Consider the following 21495-nt stretch of genomic DNA (forward strand, 5'->3'; position numbering starts at 1 on the left):
AGGCGCCCACCACCTCGCCCGGCTAGTTTTTTTTTTTTTTGTATTTTTAGTAGAGACGGGGTTTCACCGTGTTAGCCAGGATGGTCTCGATCTCCTGACCTCGTGATCCGCCCGTCTCGGCCTCCCAAAGTGCTGGAATTACAGGTTTGAGCCACCGTGCCCGGCCGAGATAGATTCTTACTCTGTTGCCCAGGATGGAGTGCAGTGGTGCGATCTTGGCTCACTGCAACCTCTGCCTCCCAGGTTCAAGTGATTCTTATGCCTGGGCCTCCTGAGTAGCTGGGATTACAGGCGTCCACCACCATGCCCAGCTATTTTTTTTTTTTTTTTTTTTTTTTGAGACGGAGTCTCGCTCTGATGCCCAGCCTGGAGTGCAGTGGCCTGATCTCAGCTCACTGCAAGCTCCGCCTCCCGGGTTTACACCATTCTCCTACCTCAGCCTCCCAAGTAGATGGGACTACAGCCGCTCGCCACCTTGCCCGGCTAGTTTTTTGTATTTTTTAGTAGAGACGGGGTTTCACCGGGTTGGCCAGACTGGTCTGGAACTCCTGATCTCAAGTGATCCACCCATCTCGGCCTCCCAAAGTCCTGGGATTACAGTCATGAGCCACCATGCCTAACCTGTTGCAAATGTGTGTGTGTGTGTGAGAGCGGGAGAGAGAGAGAGAGAGAGAGAGTTTTGCAAGGCTTTAATTTTAATCTATTTTGGAAATTCATTCTAATTAGGCTGTGATGTAATGATCCAATTTGTTTCCATCAGCCAGCAGATTGATTGAATTGCTTATCTTTTTCTAGGGTGGGAGGAAAACCCTCCGATCTCTTGAGAGGTGCTTTACTCATGAGGGTTCACCTAACAGCCTAAAGGTAGATAATGTGAACTTCATGAGTCCTGCAAGTTAGGAAGAGGAAAACATGCCTCCTTTGGAGGGCTTGAGTGGTGCTATTGGGACAGGTGACAACTGCATTAGATGACTAAAAAGAGTAGAATCTGGTGGAGAAAAACCAAGAATCGTACACGGGAAGCTGACTATAATAGAATGTGTCTAGTTTGGTATTGCTTTCACAGGCCTCAGGGGATTGGTGAATTAATGCTGAAGCTGAAAGGCTATTAATGGAAGCTGAAAAATTGGGACAATGTGAAGAGAAGAAGGAAGAGAAAAAACTAACACTAGTTTAATTTTCCTCTTGCCTGTAAAGTAGATAGAAACTCAGAAAATAAAATATCTGGCTTCAGGGAAATAGGGTCCTTCAAAGATATTCATGGTGAAGATCTCACAGTTGATGGTGATGATTTCCATGAATTCATTAAGAATGAACTGAAGGGCTAGGCATGGTGGCTCACACCTGGAATCCCAGCACTTGAGGAGGCCGAGGCGGGCGAATAACTTGAGTTTAGGAGTTTGAGACCAGCCTGAACAACATTCCGAAACCCTGTCTCTACAAAAAATACAAAAATTAGCTGGGCTTTACTCTCAGACCACAACTAAATACAGAAGCAACGTCTGTGACCAGATAGTGGACGTGGGGAGGTGTTTCCCCACACACCAAGCAGCGGACATCACCTTATTGTCCTCTAATTCAGTGCCAACACTATTCTGGCTATTGGGAACCCAGAGATAGTGTCAGATCCCACAAGTTCCAGGCTCAGTCCCCGACTGCCCCACCCCCACCAGTTGTAAGTCCAGCCCCGGAACTTCTGACCGATCAGCTTCAAGTTGAGGTTCTCACAGCCCCCTCTTTGGGTTTAATTTACTGGAGCAGCTCACAGAACTCAGGGAAACAACCTTTATTGGTTTGTTCCAAAGGATACAGATAAACAGGTAGTGCAAGGAATGGGGGAAGGGGCATGGAACTTCCATGCGCCACCTTTCAGGAATGTTCAGCTATCTGGATTCTCTCTGAATCCAGTCCTCTTGGATTTTGCTTTTTGTTCTTGTTTTTTAAGACAGTCTAGCCCTGTTGCCCAGGCTGGAGTGCAGTGGCATGATCTTGGCTCACTGCAACCTCTGCCTCCTGAGTTCAAGTGACTCTGTTGCCCCAGCCTTCCAAGTAACCGAGATTATAGGCATGTGCCACCATGCTTGGTTAATTTTTGTATTTTTAGTGGAAATGGGATTTTCGCCATATTAGCCAGGCTGGTCTCGAACTCCTGGCCTGGAGTCATCCACCTACCTCGGCCTTCCAAAGTGTTGGGATTACAGGTGTGAGCCAACCGTGCCTGGCCCTCTTGGGTTTTTATGGAAGCTTCATGACATCAGCATTTCTTCTCCCAGAGTATGGGTGGGACTGTCTCATGGGAGGGTCTTAAGGCCCACAATTGGAAAGGCAGGGGAATGTTAGAGTGAAAGGAGGGTAGGAGAAGGTCAGAGGCCAGCCCCTGAGGCCCGACACACCCAACATAGCAAAAAACTACGGAGGGCTACAGGAGTTACTGTTATGGGACAGGAGTCCCCATCCAGACACCAAGAGGGGATTCTTGGATCTTGAGCAAGAAAGAATTTGAGGTGAATCCATAAAGTAAAGTGAAAGTAAGTTTATTAAGAAAGTAAAGGAATAAAAGAATGGCTACTCCATGGAGCAGCGGCGTGGGCTGCTCAATTGAGTATACTTACAGTTTGTTGTTGTTGTTTTGAAACAGAGTCTCACTCTGTTGACCAGGCTGGAGTGCAATGATGCAATCTCGGCTCACTACAACCTCCGCCTCCCAGTTCTAAGCAAGTCTCCTGTCTACAGGCACATGCCACTATGCCTGGCTAATTTTGAATTTTTAGTAGTGATGGGGTTTCACCATGTTAGCCAGGCTGGTGTGGAACTCCTGACACCTCAGGTGATCCACCCACCTCTGCCTCCCAAAATGTGTGAGTCACCATGCATGGCCTGAGTTATTTCTTGATTATATGCTAAACAAGAGGTGAATTATTCATGAGTTTTCTAGGAAAGGGCAATTCTCAGAGCTGTGAGTTTCTCCTCTTTTTAGAACCTATAGGGTAACTTTCTGATGTTGCCATGGCATTTGTAAACTGTTGTGGAGGGAGCGTCTGTTAGCATGCTAATGCATTATAATTAGCATATAATGAGCAGTGAGGATGACCAGAGGTCACTTTCGTCACCATCTTGGTTTTGGTGGGTTTTGTCTGGCTTCTTTACCACAACCTCTTTTATCAGCAGGGCCTTTGTGACTTTTACCTTGTGCCAGCCTATCTCATCCTGTGACTAAGAATGCCTAATCTCCTGGGAATGCAGCCCAGTAGGTCTCAGCCTTATTTTAACCAGCCTCTATTCAAGATGGAGTCACTGTGGTTCAAACACCTCTGACATCATGAGCCAGCAGCCATGGATGGAAACCAATATATATCATTATAAGACCACAAAATTACTGACAATTTTCCTGAAGAATGAAAGCCTGGCTGTATGTTGGTGAGTATCACCTAGACCTGGTGAACCCAGCAACTTGGTTTGGGCTTTTTACTAGTGGTGGAGGGCAGCGGGGAGAAGAGCAGATTGTGAAAACCACTTGGGGCAATGGCAGAACAGAGTTACCCATCCTCTGTCATTCATGGAAAGAGGACACCTTATCTGGCAGACGGAGCTGCCAAAGACATGCTCAAATACGTCTTTAAAACCAGAAACACCCCTCCATGCATCACAGTGGTGCTGTCACCAAATGGGAGAGAATGGGGTTTGGGAAGGAAAATGAATGAATGCAAACAATTGTTCCAGTAAGGAGGAAATGGGCACAGATGAGCTGGCTTCTGGAATAGAAAGAATAAGACAAAGCAGTGGCAGGTGATGCTGCTGCTAAAAGAAAATCAGTCTAAGCCAAAGGGAAAAGTCAAGCTGGGAACTGCATCAGGCAAAACTGCCTCCCATTTTATTCCCCTCCTCCCCCAAAAAACTGCATACTTTCCTCACAATTTGCCTACGAGGGCTTCAAGATCTTTACTCTAAAACAGTTCTGTTGAATTTCACCATAGCTGATCTTCACAGGCATGGGACAAAAGATAGACAGAACTCAGAGTCATCCCTCTGTTCACCTGAGCTACCTCCTTCTCACATGTAAATTATGTATTTAGTAAAAGGTTGATCAAAACCCCAAAAGAATGCAACCTTTTGTCTCTTATTTACCTATGACCTAGAAGCCCCCACTTTGAGTTATCCTGCCTTTCCAGACCCAACCAATGTACATCTTATATATGTTGATTGATGTCTTATGTCTCCCTAAAATGTGTAAAACCAAGCTGTGCCTTAACCACTTTGGGCACATGTCCTCCGGACCTTCTGAGGCTGTGTCATGTGTTATTTGGCAAAATGAAAACTTTTTAAATTAATTGAGACCTTTCTCAGGTACTTTTGGGTTTCTGATGCTTACTTTTTTATTGTTAGCTACTATGGACCAGGCATGATGCTGGTGCTGGGGAAACATTGCCAAAGTTCCTGCTTTCAAGTTGTCTGTAGTCCAACAGAGAAAGTAAGTATATGGAAATCATGCTGAGGAGGCCTCAGCATCCTTAGGAGTCTTTAGGAGTCAAGGAAGGATTCCTTAAAAAAAAAAAAATTTTTTTTTGTTTTGGGAAGACAAATGAGGACTGCAGTATCATATGAGACTTTAAGGGAAAGAAAAGGGTGGGGAGGTTAAATGGGAGACTTGGTAAAATGGGGTATTGTAGACACAAGGAAGGGGAGGAGAAGAGTGACTGAGATGGATGAGAGGTAATCAAAAAGAAACCAAAGATAGGAAAGACCGGGTATTGTAAGAAAACAGTGAAGTTAGCTCCCATTGCCAAAGGATAATAGGTTGTTCCGCTTCTGAGGAGTTGGCCTTATCTGTCACGGTTTGTGCCAGTCAAGGGCATGTCCTGGGTGCAGGCAAGCTACAGTGATGCTGAGAGGAAAGGAACCACTGGGGGTTCCGCACAATAATAGCTAAATAGAGTGGAATAGAAATAGAAAGGAAGGAACTTTTCAAAAAAGCCTGAGAAAACTATAGGTGTTAAGTTTGGAATTGCAGGAAGCAAGGACGTATCAAGAGTTTCAACCCGAAGAAGCAGAGCAACTGTCCATCGCTCAATTTCTAGAGCTCTGAAGGAAATCTGGAAAACCTAAAGCCCAAGAACAGTTATTTCTACAGGACTGGGGTATGTATGGACAAGTTTCTAGTTCCGCACATTAGGGAAGAAGTACACATTTGCCACAAGTACTTTGTTAAATGAAAATCCAGAGGATGATGGAGAAACCATCTCAGTTCCAATGTTCATGTGGGAAGGGGTAGGGGGTAGACCCCAGGCTTGACAGGAATTTAAGAAAAAGTTTTTTGGATCTTTTATCTTGTTCTTTAGGGAAGAGCACTATTAGCAGTTTAGACGGAGACTTTTCTCCACTAGTTAGGCAAAAGTGCCTATGGTAAAGAGACAGAGGCAGCAATGGGCCAGGGAGGGTGGCAAGCCAGGGGCTACAGTTTTAAAGAGCAAAACATGGATCATGTTCCAAGTCCATGCTGTGGAAAAGAGAGTTATCTTCCAGGCTCAACTTGAGCTGGCAGAAGACCAGCTCAAAATCTTCTCGGGGAATGAAAGCTGTGCCTTTGGGAACAGGGGACAGACAACTTCTGAGGACAACCTTGGAGTCTGGGGTCTTAGACCCTGAGACAGCCCTGGCCCTGAAGGCAGGGCCTGCTGCAGCAAAAAAGAGAGGAAACAAGTGGTCAGAGAGCCTTTGGTCCAGCCCTTTACAAGACACCCAAGATTCAGAGGGGAGGCTGGGTTGCCCAAGGTACTATGGTACTATGGTGAGTTTACAGTAGGTCTTCATCATCCAGATGCCCTTGATTTGCTGAAAGAGGATGAAGCCAAAATAAAACAATAAACCAGCAAAACTAGGAAAAAGTTACTTTTTTTTTTTTTTTTAAAAAAAAAAAAAAGAAAGAGTCTTGCTCTGTTGCTCAGGCTGGAATGCAGTGGCTCACTGCAAGCCCCACCTCCCGGGTTCATGCCATTCTCCTGCCTCAGCCTCCCGAGTAGCTGGGACTACAGGCACCTGCCATCATGCCCTAATTTTTTTTTTTTTTTTTTTTACTTTTAGTAGAGACAGGGTTTCACCATGTTAACCAGGATGGTCTTGATCTCCTGACCTTGTGATCCGCCTGCCTCGGCTGGGATTACAGGCGTGAGCCACCACGCCCAGCTGGAAAAAGGTACATTCTTAGACTTCTACAAATAAGACCAGTCATGATCACCTTGGGGGCCCTTTTACATTGGTGTTTACTAATGTCTTTTATGTCTTCATCTGTAGAACTACGTTGATTTGTTTTGAAGGCTCTTAATAATCTAGGAACCATCTAGAGCTGTGCTCTCCAATACAGTAGCCAGTAGCCATGTGTGGTGATTTAAATTTACAATCAAAATTTAATTCCTCAGTCAAGCTAAACACATTCCAAGTGATTAACAGCCAATGTGCCTAGTGTCTAATGTATTGGACAGTGAGTGCAGAGGTAGAACATTTCCATCATCTCAGGAAGTTCTGTTGGACAGTACTGATCTGTTGTGTACAGCCTGCTGTGTAGTGGGTGCTTTAGAAATAGTCATTGCATGAATGGTCCTCTAGACTGTATGCCACTACTAAGAGCTGTGGTTTCTACTCTCCTTCTCATTTCCCTTTCTGGCCAGCATACCAAGAAATTTACTAGGAATTCACATTGGAGTCTCTAGGTCCACACAGTGAAGGATGTAATCTTAAGGCCCTGGGAAAGGCAAGATGAGGCATCTGGGTGAAGACCAACTCCCAGTTCCTAAGACTCCCCCAGAGCTGGCTTGACTGTCCTCTAGCTGCAGCCAGACTGATGGCAGTACCCAGAGATGACAGCCGCAGGAGCAGGGGCTGGGGGAATTGGGACAGGCTGTGCTGGTTGAGGGCACGCAGACTTTAAAGCTCCAAGCCTCACCACTCAGAGCATGAGGGAGTCACACCTCATCTTTAACTGATCCAGAGTCAGCTTATCACCACAGGAGAAGGTGAGTGGGTGAAGAGAACTTGAGGGGAAAACAGAAAGGGAGATGTGCTGAGGCTCCAATTCTTCCAGAGAGTCAGTGAGAGGCACCTCATGTGAGGGGAGGTCATCTATGTTGGAGGGTAAGTAGCCATCGTGGGTGGGAAGGTTGCCCGCTGGAAGCACCGTCCAGGGACTGGCTGGGTTTTCTGGCTTTGGGTAGGAACCCCTGCTTTCCAGCACCTTGTACAGATCCACCAGTTGTCTGCTCTCAGCTGGGAGAGCTCTTGGAGGTGGTGGGCTTGAGGCACTGTGCATCATGTCTTTCTCAGAGGCCTGGTGACCTTGGGTTCCTTTTCCCCTTTGTGGCCAGTTGGAGCAGTCGGGACGTCTGACAACTGGGGTCACTTGATGAAGGACTTCACTGATGACCAGGGGCTCAGGATCTTCAGGCATGGGCCAGTCTATCAGGAGCCTGTCCAAGGGCAGCTGTGTCTTCTCCTGAGCAAAAGGAGGAGGAAGAGGCTCACACTGCTGTAGAAGCGAACTTAACAACCTATTTCTCCAGGGTTCCCAAAGGCCTCACAACCTGCACTGTCTCCTCAGCCCTGCAACATGGTGGGCACTGGAGTTTGCGAGGTAAGAGAAATAGTTAACATTGTTGGGGAGGCAGAGGGACAGGAGCTGGAGACTCCTCTCAACCCCCAGCCAGTGAGTGATTCACTACCTTGCTCAACCTTCAACCTGTCTCTGTCTTTTCTTTTCTTTTTTCTTTTCTCCTTTCTTTTCTTTTCTTTCTTTCTCTCTCTTTCCTTCTGTCTTCTTCTTTTTTTTCTTTTTTGAGACCAAGTCTCCTTCTGTTACCCAGGCTCGAGCTCAGTGGCCTAATCTCGGCTCCCTGTAACCTCCACCTCCCAGGTTCAAGCAATTCTCTTGCCTCAGCCTCCCGAGTGGCTGGGATTATAGGTGTGTGCCACCACACCTGGCTAATTGTATATTTTTGGTAGAGACAACAGGGTTTCACCATGTTGGCCAGGCTGATCTCAAACTCCTGACCTCAAGTGATCTGCCCACCTCGGCCTCCCAAAGTGCTGGGATTACAGGCATGAGCCACCACGCCCAGCCCCATTTCTAATGTGAACCAAGCTGTACTATCTGCTTTTCCTCAAGGACAGAGGTCACTGGATATGCAAAGGAAAGGCTGAGACTGCTTCTGTCTTGGGGAGGAGGCAATGAAGCCTTTAGGGTCACACTAAACAGGTGATGAAAGGACACGAGAGCTGAGTCCTGAGAGACGTGTGGTATTTTCCAGGTAGGAAGGTGCTGGCAAGGAGGACTGGTGTATTTTGGAACCTGCTAGTTATTTCTTATGACTGGTAACCCGAGACTCCAGAAATAGGAGGCGGTCACATCACACAGGGCCTTTTAAGTGTCGCAAGAGTGTTTGTTCCTTGAGAGAACTACTGAAAGGTTTCAGGCAAGGTAGTATTCCTTGTCAGATCTGCTTTTAAGAAAGACAACTTTGGAATAACATTTTTAGAAGAAATTTTCATCTTTTTTTGCCTTTAGCTAATTGTGTTTGTAACAGACAAAATTAGCTTATATTTTTTAAAATTAATTAATTATCTCACTTGTTTTCTCTTAGCGTTCTGCCAGTGACCAGCTCTTCAACGTCCTATGTCTTTACTTTCCGAACTTGCTGCCAATTCCTGAGTCCAAGTCCTTGGCACTTTCTTATTAACACTTTTTAAAAACGAGGCTTTAATTGGGGTCTCTTTGCTTCCTAGAAACAATCCTACACACTGGCTGCCTGATCTTTCCCAAGCAGAGGTCCAGAGCCTCTACTGACTTGGCTTCCATGTACAGTCAAGATTCCAGCATTGGCCTGGCAATTGGTTCCTGCCCTTCCTCCACCTCCCTTTCTCTTCAGAAGCTGCTCTTTCAGCCACTGTCCCAGTCTTACTAATCACGCCCTTCTCTCACTAATCACACCCCACACACTTTTGCTTCCACCGCCAGCCTTCACCTTGCTTGTGTGTGCCTCCCACTGTCCCCTGCTTGGTGCCTTCTCCTTCCATGAGGCCCCTGGTGACTGTTCCTTCCCCTGGATGCCTATTCAATGAAGAAACCACCGTTAAGTTCTTGGCATGTGATGTTTTGTGCTGTCACTTTTTTAAAATGTCTGTAAGCTATGTGTGCACAGGGACCATGTCTTATAGGAGGAGTAGGATGACAAAAAATAGCCGTGGGACAAGGCACACCCTGGGGACTAGTCCCAACTCTGACACCGTAGCCTGGGGAAAACCAGTCTACAGTGGTCTACTGAGGCCTCTCTAGGGCCTCAGTTCTCTGATTTGTCCAATGACAAGTTGTGCAAGAGGGGTTTGGTTTGGATCTTCTTCTGACATCCCCTCCCTTGCCTTGGACATGGCAAGTGTCAGGAAAGTGAACAATGGCACTGTCTCAGAACAGATTTCCACAAAGGGCCCTGCCAAGCTAGAGGATGTGTGTATGTGTTTCACTTTAGGGAGGCTGCTCTTTTCTGATCACTACCCAAACTGGCCCTGGCACGTTGGTCTGGCTCGGAACACAGCTGGCAGCTCTGGGAAGCTGAGCTGCCAAAGTGCTGCTGCCACAGATGTGGGAGAGATTACACCCTGTGCGGAAATGGCTTGTCGTTTTCACAAGGTGAGGTGTTTGCTCTGCTGTCAGGAGAGCAACAGCAGCACTGAGAGGCCGCTTCTCACGGCTTTTACAAAGCGGGCCCTCTGGCTGCCAAGTCCTTAGGGGCAGGCCTCTTAAACCACTATCAGTTCAGGAACCTCATGGACACTATTTTAAGCTTTTACAAGTTGGATAACACTCCAGCAATCCCCTTTATGATTTGGCCTTTTCCTTCAGAGCTTTAGGGCACATGGTTTTGTAGCCGCATCTTAAGAAACAGTAGGCAGTAGGGGAGGGAAGGCCTGAGAGCTCAAAGCACATTTGCTAGAAGGGGAGGACACACTATTGTGTTTCTGTTGTCTGCCTCTGCCTAGCACCCGGAGAGCAGTTTGCTTTCTAAAAACAGTCCACCTCCTTCAAGGGTCAAGCCACATGGGGTTCTAAGGCCATCTCAAGGCCTTCATCCTGGAGGCCATATTCAAGCTGCTTAATTTAAAAAATTTTCTAATTCACTGGTTATTTTTGCAAAAAAATTATATGCACATAGTGTTAAGACATTCTAGGCCAGGTGTGGTGGCTCATGCCTATAATCCCAACACTTTGGGAGACGGAGGCGGGTGAATCACTTGAAGTCAGGAGTTCAAGACCAGCCTGGCCAACATGGTGAAACCTCATCTCTACTAAAAATACAAAAATTAGCTGGGCGTGGTGGCAGGTGCCTGTAATCCCAGCTACTTGGGAGGCTGAGGCAGGAGAATCACTTGGACCTGGGAAGCGTAGGTTGCACTGAGCCAAGATCATACCATTTCATTTCACCCTGGGCAATAGAGCAAGACTCTGTGTCAAAAAAAAAAAAAAAAAAAAAATCTAAAAGTTCAAAGGGACTATGTAATGAAAATTAAGTGGCTCTCATACTCTCCACCCTCTCCCTGGAGGCAACCACCATTCTCTGTTTCATATGTATCATAGTGGGCTTCCAGAAATATCCTGTGCCCATGCTGCAGATGTATGAGTGTATGTAAAATCGCCCTCATTTTTATATAAATGAACACACTTTAGACAATTGTGATAAATATTGCTCTTTTTACTTTTAAGTATCTTGGAGATCTTTAGGCACATATAGATCTATCTCATTTTTTAAGTATTTGCCTAATACCCTATTGTACAGATGTACCCAAAATGTTTAATTTGCCCCCGGTGCACCTTTACATTCTGCCCAAGTTTTCACTTCTATTGATAATGCTGCAATGAACACGCTTATGCTACACAACTTTGGGCATATGTATACCAATTTCTATCACCTTCCTTCTGTCTTACTTTCTCTAATAAATCTCTTCAGCTTAGAGGTGTAGACTGCTAGAAACACTCTCCTCATCCCGTGTTTAAAGATCCTTTAAAATGTATAATGCAATGATGAGCAGCACATCCTGCTTGGATATGAGTCCAGGATCCACCATTTACTCGCTGACTAACATTGGGCAAGTTACTTAGTCCTCTGTGCCTCAGTTTCCTCATGTGGAAAATGAAGATAATAATCATACAACCTCATGCCAGGCATGTGGCTCATGCCTATAATCCCAGCACTTTGGGAGGCCGAGGCGAGTGGATCACGAGGTCAGGAGATCGAGACCATCCTGGCTAACATGGTGAAACCCCATCTCTACTAAAAATACAAAAAAAAAATTAGCCAGGTGTGGTGACGGGCACCTGTAGTCCCAGCTACTTAGGAAGCTGAGGCAGGAGAATGGCGTGAACCTGGAAGGTGGAGCTTGCAGTGAGCCGAGATTGCGCCCCTGCACTCTGTTGCTCTGGGCAACAGAGCAAGACCCCGTCTCAAAAAAAAAAAAAAATCGTACGACCTCATAAAGATGTTTATGGGTTAAATGTTAACATATGAAAATGTTTTCAAAAGTGCCTGGTACATATAAGGTAATATATCTAAATTATAATAATGAATGTATAATATTATTATATAATTATATGACAGAATATATAAAATATATAAATATATAACCTGTACATTATATATATAAAATAGTGATAACAGCAGTTTGTGTATATATATAAAACAGTAGTTTGTGTATATACACACACACAAACTGCTGTTACTATCACTATTTTTGCTATTATAACTTAATAGGGATGAAATCCCTCAGAAGAGACTTAAATTATGGGTCTTCTTGGAAAGAAAGTGAATGATCTTTGTCTTATGTGACCCATGTGCTTTACATGGCATCTTATTGAATCCTCACGGTGGTAAGTAAGAATGATATTGTTTTATGGAGACTGAAACTTGGGCTCAGATAGCTGGGCAAGTTGCCAAGAGTCACACACATAGTAAGTGGCAGAGGCAGGGGTGGCCTCCGGGCTTGATTTCAAAGGCACTAAACTGTAGTGACTTAAATTCCTGAGGAAGCTGTGGCTGGGATCCACTCTTTTTTTTTTTTTTTTTGAGTGGAGGCTGGGACTATGGACCACTGGCTTCTGGCCTGAGGAAGGGTATGGATGACAGAACATACTTGGTAGTTGGAGAGAAGCATCTTGCCCGAGAAGTGTTGTAAAGTCTTGGAAAGGAAGCCTGGAGCTGTCAAAGCCCCAGGCGATGGGAGGAATATTGGCCTGCCACTTCTCTCTCCTATTTCTCCCCTTAAATGTAGTCTTCATATTCAGATGCTTTTAACTTCCAGACCCTCCACCAGGGATGGCCCATCTTGCCCACTGTGAGCTTTCTCACCTCTTTTCCTAGGCTGCAGCAGTTCCCTTCTCTCCCTTTACTCTCCCCTCTCTCATCTGCCAGCTGATCAACCTCTCCTTTAAAACCTTTTCTTTGCACAATGGAATGATGTTCTGGCTTCTTACCCAAACCAAAATAGTATAGGTTCTATTTATCTTTTCCATACTTAGACAGGAAAAATCAAAATCTTCAATTCTCTTGAATTTCGGATGACTCAATGCTCAGGCTAGTACTCAACAAATGGCCAAAAAAAAAAAAAAAAAAAAAAAAGCTTTCTTCTTTTGAAATAAGTTAGGTGAGAACCAGAGAGCAGTTTGGTGAGAAGGGGAATGTGAGGCATACTGAGGAATAAAAAGCTAGGGGGTTTTAGTCTTATGATCATAAACTTCATAAGATTCCTGTGCATGGTTTCTCTTAAGTTCAGGAAGAAAAATGAGAGTGATGACTCAGTGGTAGCTTAGCATGAATAACTTAAGCTCAACCATAGGATCTCAGCACCCAGGCTTCTTCATCACTACAGTGGAAAACTTAGATGTGGTGATCACTAGAACCCCACTGACTGACCACAGAGGAATTATACCTTACCTCTGCAATGGGATATTTCTTAGCGCAAGTGCTATTTGCTGGATCTGGAATTTCTCTGCTACACCACTGAGGTCTGAGGGCCTCTAGGAGAACAAATAACCTATAGATAAAGAAAACAGTGACATTTTCTTAGGTGTGCACACAGTGGCATGGAAGCACAGGTTCTCAGTGCAGTAACTTCAGTGTAAGGGCTGCTTTTGTATGCAAATAAAATATAAACACTGAAAGACAAAGATGATTTATCATCCAAGGCTACAGTAGTTTTCTGTGAAATTACAACACAGTCACTTGGGGTTTGCTAAATAAACCATGGAACTTTTGATCAACCTAATATTTAGCAATCTTTCACTATCCAGCTATGCATTCATTCAACAAATATTCATTGAACCCCTAATATGTGACCAGCACAATGCTACCTGCCGAGCATTGAAGATGACATGTTCTCTACCCTCACTATTTAGCTAATTACAATATTTACAAAGAGTTTATAATGACAGGTAAATTATGCAAACAGTTGGAAAAAAGACAGGATTCAAAATGGTATAAATAGCTTGAACATAACCATGTTAAAAATGCCAAGAAAAAAGTATTATAGGGAAATATCTGAAATATCTATTAACAGTGGTTGTATTTGGCAATAAGAGGAAATATAGATCTTTTATGATGTAGAAGGAAAAATCCTAAAAAATTTCTTATAAATGTATGTGACTTGCTTTTTTTTTTTAAGTTCATGAACAATATGAAACATTTTTAAAGATTTGACTTTGATAAACTTTGATTTTTTTTTTTAAAGTATGCTTTACAATTTGTCTGACCTTTTGAAGTAAGAGATGTGGCCATGTGACTAGGTTTTCTTCAGAGAAATATGAGCAGAAATGTCTGTAATCTCATAGAGATCATGCAGATGAGGACAATGCCCAAGGGATGGTATGCCAAAAAGATGGAAGAAAACTGTGTCCCCAAATAACTATGGAGCACAGCTGCCCACCAATCTGGATCCCTTACCTCAGGGCCATTATATGGAAGTTAAATAAAGTATTATTTAAGCCACTGTACTTTGGTCCTTTTTTTTTTTTTTTTTTTTTTTTTTTTAAGGCAGTTTAGCCTGCACTGTAACTGATCTTCACAATTTCCATGAAGAGGATGCATGTGATCCTAGTTGACTCCTTTTGAATTAAACTTTTTCAAAGTCTACCCAAAGAGAGCTTTGCTTTGAAGTATCTATCACACATTAGATCTTCAATAAATGTACAGCCTGTTAGACAAGTTCAATGGCTGGTAGAATTACTTTGAGTTAGTTTTATTTTGACCTTTTCTCTAACTTTACACAGCATTTGAAGAAAACTTTGTATTGAAAAACCAACTCATTAAAAATATTTTCTTTGAAGAATAATACATGTTTACTAAGGAAATTCTAGAAAATATAGTTAAACAAGAAAAACTAAAATCACCTACAATTTTATCCCCATATATAAACACCATTAATATTGTGGTTTAGGCTGGGCACAGTGGCTCACACCTGTAATCCCAGAACTTTGGGAGGTTGAGGTGGGTGGATCACAAGTTCAGGAGTTTGAGACCAGCCTGGCCAACATGGCGAAACCCTGTCTCTACCAAAAATACAAAAATTAGCTGGGCATGGTGGTGGGCACCTGTAGTCCCAGCTACTCGGGAGGCTGAGGCAGGAGAATCTCTTGAACCCAGGAAGCAGAGGCTGCAGTGAGCCAAGATCATACCACTGCACTCCAGCCTGGGCGACAGAGCAAGACTCTGTCTGAAAACAAAACAAAACAAAAATATTGTGGTTTATATCCTTGAGGCAGAGAGTAATTGCCACCCAATATTCATTTTCCCTTCCTTCTTAGGAAGAGGACCCAGGTTTATTAGGACAACAATGCACTCGGCTAAAGGACCATAGTTTTGTTTTCTTTTCTTGCAGCTCTACCTCAAAGGAAAGACCACAGTGTTTTTTGTTTTTGTTTTTTTTTTTTTGGTTGTTGTTATTGCTGTTTTAGGCTGGAGTGCAGTGGCACAATCTTAACTTACTACCACCTCTGCCTCCCAGGTTCAAGCGATTCTCATGCCTCAGCCTCCTGAATACCAGGGACTACAGTTGTGCACCACCAGAGCTGGCTAATTTTTTTATTTTCAGTAGAGAGAGTTTCACCATGTTGTCCAGACTGGTCTCGAACTCCTGACCTGAGGTGATCTGACCGCCTCAGCCTCTTGAAGTGCTGAGATTACAGGCATGAGCCACTGCACCCAGCCTCAGTCATGTTATTTTGACTTTTATGTTATATATAACCAAATTTAATGCTAACTGATATATCTTACATTTGCATCTGTGTGTATGCACTATTTTTAAGAAATGAAAGTACATATTGTTTGGCAGGCTGCCTTTTAAATGGAACATGGTAAATATTGTTCATACCATTTAATTTCTTTTTTTTTTTAGAGACAGTCTTGCTCTGTTGCCAGGGTGGAGTGCAGTGGCGCGATCTCGGTTCACTGCAATCTCTGCTTCCCAGGTTCAAGTGATTCTCCTGCCTTAGCCTCCCGAGTCTCAGCTGGGACTACAGGCACGTGCCACCACACCCAGCTAATTTTTGTATTTTTAGTAGAGCCAGGGTTTCACCGTGTTGGCCAGGATGGTCTCGATCTCCTGACCTTGTGATCCACCTGCCTTGGCCTCCCAAAGTGCCGGGATTACAGGCGTGAGCCACTGCGCCCGGCCGCCATGCCATTTAATTTCTACATCATCTTTCATGGGTACATAATATGTTATAGTACAAGATATATCAGGATTTAGTTAACCAATCCCTTATCATTGGGCATTTAGGTTGTCTCAAATATTTTTCTTTTCTGAAAATTATTTCAGTGAACATATTTTCCACTAAATATCTGCAGACATCTATAATAGAATAGGCTTGGCACAGTGGCTCATGCCTGTAATCCCAGTACTTTGGGAGGCTGAGGCAGGTGGATCACTTGAGGTCAGGAGTTCGGGAACAGCCTGGCCAACATGATGAAACCCTGTCTCTAATAAAAAATACAAAAATTAGCTGGGTGTGGTAGTGGGTACCTGTAATCCCAGCTACTCGGGAGGCTGAGGCAGGACAATTGCTTGAACCTGGGAGGCGGAGGTTGCAGTGAGCCGAAATCACACCACAGGACTTCAGCCTGGGTGACAAGAGTGAAACTCTGTCTCAAAAAAATTTTTTTGAAAAAAAAAAGTATATACATACATATATATGAGATACATTTCCAGTTAGAGATTATTAAATCAAAAGGTATATTTTTAAGGATTTGACACATACTGTCACCCAAAGTGGTGAAATAAGTTTAGTCTCTCACTAGGAATGTGTGAGAGTGTCCATTTCCCTGACCCATGGCAGCAACAGCTATTATCATTTTTTTAAAAGCCTCATTTACCCAATTGGTAGGTGTAACCAACTCACTTTTGCTGGAAGTAATGCGTTGAGAAAATGCCCACCATGATGATAGCAATGCAAATGCTTGGTGCCACAAATGCCATCCAATTGGCTTTTCCTGAAAAGTTAGGAAATCCTGTGACTGAGTGAGTTATCGTCAATGAACATTTCAAAATCTTGATTGGTATATGAGCCCTCTGGGCCTTACCCACAGCTCCTGGACAGCTGTGCTCAGGAACAAGGTAAATTCATTTTTGTCTATGCAGTGTGGGAAATGGGACCCTAAGGGGACCAATTCTATGGTTCTAAGAGGAGCTCTGGCCCTACAGGGCTCCTCCCACTCACAGGGGCAGAAAGAAAGGAGGCATGGAATGCAAAGCACAGTTGTGAATTGGGAGCCCTGTCTTAGTCCTGGCTATGCTGCTAGCAGATGTGTAATCTGTGGACTTCAGTTTCTTTTTTTTTTTTGAGATAGAGTCTCACTGTGTCTCCCATGCTGGAGTGCAATGGTGCAATCTTGGCTCACTGCAACCTCTGCCTCCCGGGTTCAAGTGATTCTCCTGTCTCAGCCTCCCAAGTAGCCGGAACTACAGGCGCATGCCACCACCCCCGGATAATTTTTGTATTTTTAGTAGAGACGGGGTTTCACCATATTGGCCAGGCTGGTCTTGAACTCCTGACCTCATGATCTGCCCACCTCAGCCTCCCAAAGTGCTGGGAATACAGGCGTGAGCCACCATGCCTGGCCTGGACTTCAGTTTCTTGATCTATAAAATGTGAATGGTGACATGTACCTTGCTGGTTGTTATGAAGATCAGAGATGGTATATTTAAAGCACATGGCAGTGTGTCTGAATATAGGAGGTCCTCAAGAAACAGTAGCTATTAATTTTAGCAAAGTATGGCATAAGCCTTTATCTAGCTAGGGTGATTGTGAAATTTTTGAAATATTTGAAATTGTGCCTATTCCTTCCTATGAAAAGAACTACGGCATTTTACTACTTATTGGAATTGTCCATTAATTTATCCAGCACTTGCTGAGTAGTAACCATGTAACAGGCTTTGTTAGGTGCTGGGATACAAAGATAAATAGGACATGGCTCTGCTGTCTAAAGAAGTCATGAATATAGTATAGGATACAGATGTGTGAACATGTAAACAATAAGCCATGATGCCATGGTGATATGGTTTGGCTGTGTGCCCACCCAAATCTCATCTTGAATTGTAATTCCCATCATCCCCACATGTGGTGGGAGGGACCCACTGGGAGGTAATTGAATCATGGGGGCAGTTACCCCATGCTACTGTTCTCATGCTATGAGGGAGTTCTTGCAAGAATCTGATGGTTTCATAAGGGGCTTTACCCCTGCTTTGCTCTCATTCTTCTCTCTCCTGCTGCCTTATGAAGAAGGATGTGTTTGCTTTCCTTTCAACCATGATGTAAGTTTCCTGAGGCCTCCTTAGTCATGCTGAATTATGAGTCAATTAAACCTCTTTCCTTTATAAATTACCCAGACTCAGGTATGTCCTTATAGCAGCATGAGAACAGACTAATATAGTAAGTAAATTGGTACCATAGAGAGTGGGGCACTGCTGTAAAGATACCTGAGGATGTGGAAGCAGCTTTGGAAATGAATGAAGGCAGAGGTTGGAACAGTTTGGAGGGCTCCAAAGAAGACAGGAAAACGTGGGAAAGTTTGGAATTTCCTAGAGACTTGGAGGGCTCAGAAGATAGGAAGATGTGGGAAAGTTTGGAACTTCCTAGAGACTTGTTGAATGGCTTTGACCAAAATGCTCGTAGTGATATGAACAATGAAATTGAGGCTGAGGTGGTCTCAGATGGAGATGAGGAACTTGTTGGGAACTGGAGTAAAGGCTATTCTTGCTATGCAAACAGACTGGTGGCATTTTGTACCTGCCCCAGAGATCTTTGGAACTTTGAACTTGAGAGAGATGATCTAGGATATCTGGCAGAAGAAATTTCTAAGCAGCAAAACATTCAAGAGGAAGCAGAACATAAAAGTTTGAAAAATTTGCAGCCTGATGATGCAATAGAAAAGAAAACCCTATTTTCTGAGGAGAAAGTCAAGCTGGCAGCAGAAATTTGCATAGGTAATGAGGAGCCAAATGTTAATTACCAAGACAATGAGGAAAATGTCTTCTGACCATGTTAGGAACCTTCATGACAGCCCCTCCCATCACAGGCCTGGAGGCCTAGGAGGGAAAAATGGTTTTCAGGGCTGGGTCCAGGGCCCCCACTTCTGTGTGCAGCCTTGGGACTTGGTGCTCTGCTTCCCAGCCACTCCAGCTGTGGCTAAAAGGGGTCAACATACAGCTCAGGCTGTTGCTTCATAGGGTGCAAGCCCCAGGTCTTGGCAGCTTCCATATGGTGTTGGGCCTGTGGGTGCGTGGAGGTCAAGAATTCAGGTTTGGAGAACTTTGCCTAGATTTCACAGGATGTATGGAAGTGCCTGGATGCCCAGGCAGAAGTTTGCTGCAGGGGCAGAGCCCTCATGGAGAACCTCTGCTACGGCATTGTGGAAGAGAAATGTGGGGTGCAAGCCCCTACACAGAGTCCCCACTGGGCACTGCCTAGTGGAGCTGTGAAAAGAGGGCCACTGTCCTCCAGACCCTAGAATGGTAGATCCACTGACAGCTTGCACCATACACCTGGAAAAGCTGCAGACACTCAATGCCAGCCATGAACGCAGTTGGAAGGGGGCTGTACTCTGCAAAGCCATAGTGGCAGAGCTGCCCAAGGCTGTGGGAGCCCACCTCTTGCATCAGCATAACCTGATGTGAGACACGGGGTTAACCTATTTATGCCTGAAATTGCCATTTTTTGAATTATTGCATGAGTGAAAAATCTGACCTTGGTGATGACCTTGAGCAGTAGGATATAAATAACTCCCACATGCTTAGCATTCCAATAATGGAACACTAGGCATAAGTGGGTCTGGGCAGGAGATCATTTTGGAGCTTTAAGATTTAATGATTGCCCTATTGGCTTTTGGACTTGCATGGGGCCCTGTAGCCCCTTTGTTTTGGCCAATTTCTCCCATTTGGAAGGGGTGTATTTTCCCAATGCCTGTACCCCCTTTATAGCTAGGAAGTAACTAGCTTGTTTTTTATTTTATAGGCTCATAGGTGGAAGAGACTTGCTTTGTCTCAGATGAGACTTTGGACTTGGACTTTTGGACTATTACTGGAATGACCTAAGACTTCAGGGGACTGTTGGAAAAGCGTGATTGTGTTTTGAAATGTGAGGAAATGAGATTTGGATGGGGTCAGGGGTGGAATGATATGGTTTGGCTGTGTCCCCACCCAAATCTTATCTTGAACTGTAGTTCCCATGATCCCCACGTGTGGTGGGAGGGACTTTTTGGGAGGGGGCAGAAATCATGGGGGCAGTTATCTCCATGCTGTTCTCGTGATAGTGAGTGAGTTCTGACAAGAATCTGACAGTTTTCTAAGGGGCTTTCCCCCACTTGGCTCTCATTATTCTCTCTCCTGGCACCTTGTGAAGAAGGACATGTTTGCTTTCCCTTCTGGCATGATTATAAGTTTCCTGAGGCTTCCCCAGCCCTGTGGAACTGTGAATTAAACTGCTTTTCTCTATAAATTATCCAGTCTCAGGTATGTCCTTATAGCAGTGTGAGAATGGACTAATTCACATGGGATATGTATGAAAACAGGCGTGTATGCAATGTCCAGAGAGGTATAGCAGAGAACAACATGGAAAACTGATTCACAAGTAGCAGAGGAAGGTTTTGCAAAAGGCACAATGTCAAAAGTTTAGAGTTGATTAGCTGGGCATGGTGGCAGAAGCCCACAGTCTCAACTACTTGTGAGGCTGAGGCATGAGAATCACTTGAGCCCAGGATTTCGAGGCTGCAGTGAGCTATGATCATGCCACTATACTCCAACCTGGACAATAGAGTGAGACACTGTCTCAAAAAAATAAAAAATGTAGAGTTGGAGGATGAATAGGAGTCAGCTAAATGGATAAGCTAACAAAGGAAGACCAGACCAGAAAAAAAAAAAAAAAAAAAAAAAAAACTGTGCAAAGTCATGGAAGGAGGGAACAGCCAGTACTTTCAGGCGACTACAGGAAGTCTGGTCTTGCTCCATAATGAATGCTGAAGTGTGTGGCAAAGGATCAAACTAGATGGGTAAACAGGACCATGTGAACCTGGCAAGTATGGAGTTTGAGTTCTAGCTGGAAGGGGCCCTTGGGGAACCACTGATGAGTTATAACAAGAGAAGTAATGCCAGCATCTGGAGTCTTGCAGAAAGACTCCTCTTCTGATTGAATGAAAAACAGGCTGGGAGGGAGAGTGAACAGGAGGAGCTAGAGGCCAGAGACCTGTTAGGGCCCATGAGAAGTGTCAACAGGGCTGAATAGGGAAGTTAATGGAGGCAGCCTTTTTTCTACCCCATACAATCAGGAGGATCTGGCCTTCCTTTCTTTTTTAATTGAGATGGGTCTTGTTATGTTGCCCAGGCTGGTATGGAACTCCTGTGTTCAATCAATCCTCCCACCTTGGCCTCCCAAAGTGCTAGGGGGAGCCATGACACTTGGTCAAATCTCACGTTTCTTCAGCATCTGCTTTCCTTTCTGGGCAGATGGAGCAAGTTTGGAGTAAAACCAGTAGCAAGATGCTGAGTCCTTTTTATTATTATTTTATTTTTGAGACAGAGTCTTGCTCTGTCACCCAGGCTGGAGTGCAGTGGTGCAATCTCAGCTCCCTGCAACCTCTGCCTCCTGGGTTCAAGTGATTCTCTTGCCTCAGCCTCCCGAATAGCTGGGATTACAGGAGTGCACCACCACTCCCAGCTAATTTTTGTCTGAGTCCTTAATCTACATTAATCGAGCAAGTTAACTTTCTTTTGTCCTTTTTTTTTTTTTTTTTTTTTGAGACATAGTCTCACTCTGTCGCCCAAGCTGGAGTGCAGTGGCGCCATCTCGGCTCACTGCAAGCTCCGCCTGCTGGGTTCATGCCATTCTCCTGCCTCCCAAGTAGCTGGGACTACAGGCACCCGCCACCACGCCCAGCTAATTTTTTTGTATTTTTTTTCGTAGAGATGGGGTTTCACTGT

General features: G+C 44.4%; 1 protein-coding gene and 1 long non-coding RNA gene across 12 annotated transcripts in view; one reads left to right on the forward strand and one right to left on the reverse strand.

Annotated features, from left to right (window-relative positions):
• Window positions 1–2835: 2835 nt before the first annotated feature.
• LOC111541198 lies at window positions 2836–5892 on the forward strand. Its single transcript, XR_002731216.3, has 3 exons — window positions 2836–3417; window positions 4384–4468; window positions 5009–5892. It is a non-coding gene; the product is annotated as an uncharacterized LOC111541198 (long non-coding RNA).
• An 807-nt stretch (window positions 5893–6699) lies between these two features.
• The window catches only part of IL12RB2 (interleukin 12 receptor subunit beta 2), a 92637-nt gene continuing 77841 nt past the window's right edge, over window positions 6700–21495 (reverse strand). For 8 of the 11 annotated variants that reach the window (XM_023209829.2, XM_023209812.2, XM_023209827.2 and 5 more), the window contains 3 exons: window positions 16424–16514; window positions 12966–13065; window positions 6700–7483 (listed from right to left, as the gene is read on the reverse strand). In XM_023209829.2, coding sequence (XP_023065597.1) covers window positions 6941–7483; window positions 12966–13065; window positions 16424–16514 — 734 coding nt within the window. In that variant the 3' untranslated portion in view covers window positions 6700–6940. Of the gene's footprint in view, window positions 7484–9008; window positions 9095–12965; window positions 13066–16423; window positions 16515–21495 lie in introns of those variants that run through there. The other 3 variants (XM_023209833.1, XR_002731213.1, XR_002731215.1) reach the window with 3 other exon arrangements.

This window comes from Piliocolobus tephrosceles, chromosome 1 (genome assembly GCF_002776525.5).
Source record: "Piliocolobus tephrosceles isolate RC106 chromosome 1, ASM277652v3, whole genome shotgun sequence".
Taxonomy (NCBI): domain Eukaryota; kingdom Metazoa; phylum Chordata; class Mammalia; order Primates; family Cercopithecidae; genus Piliocolobus; species Piliocolobus tephrosceles.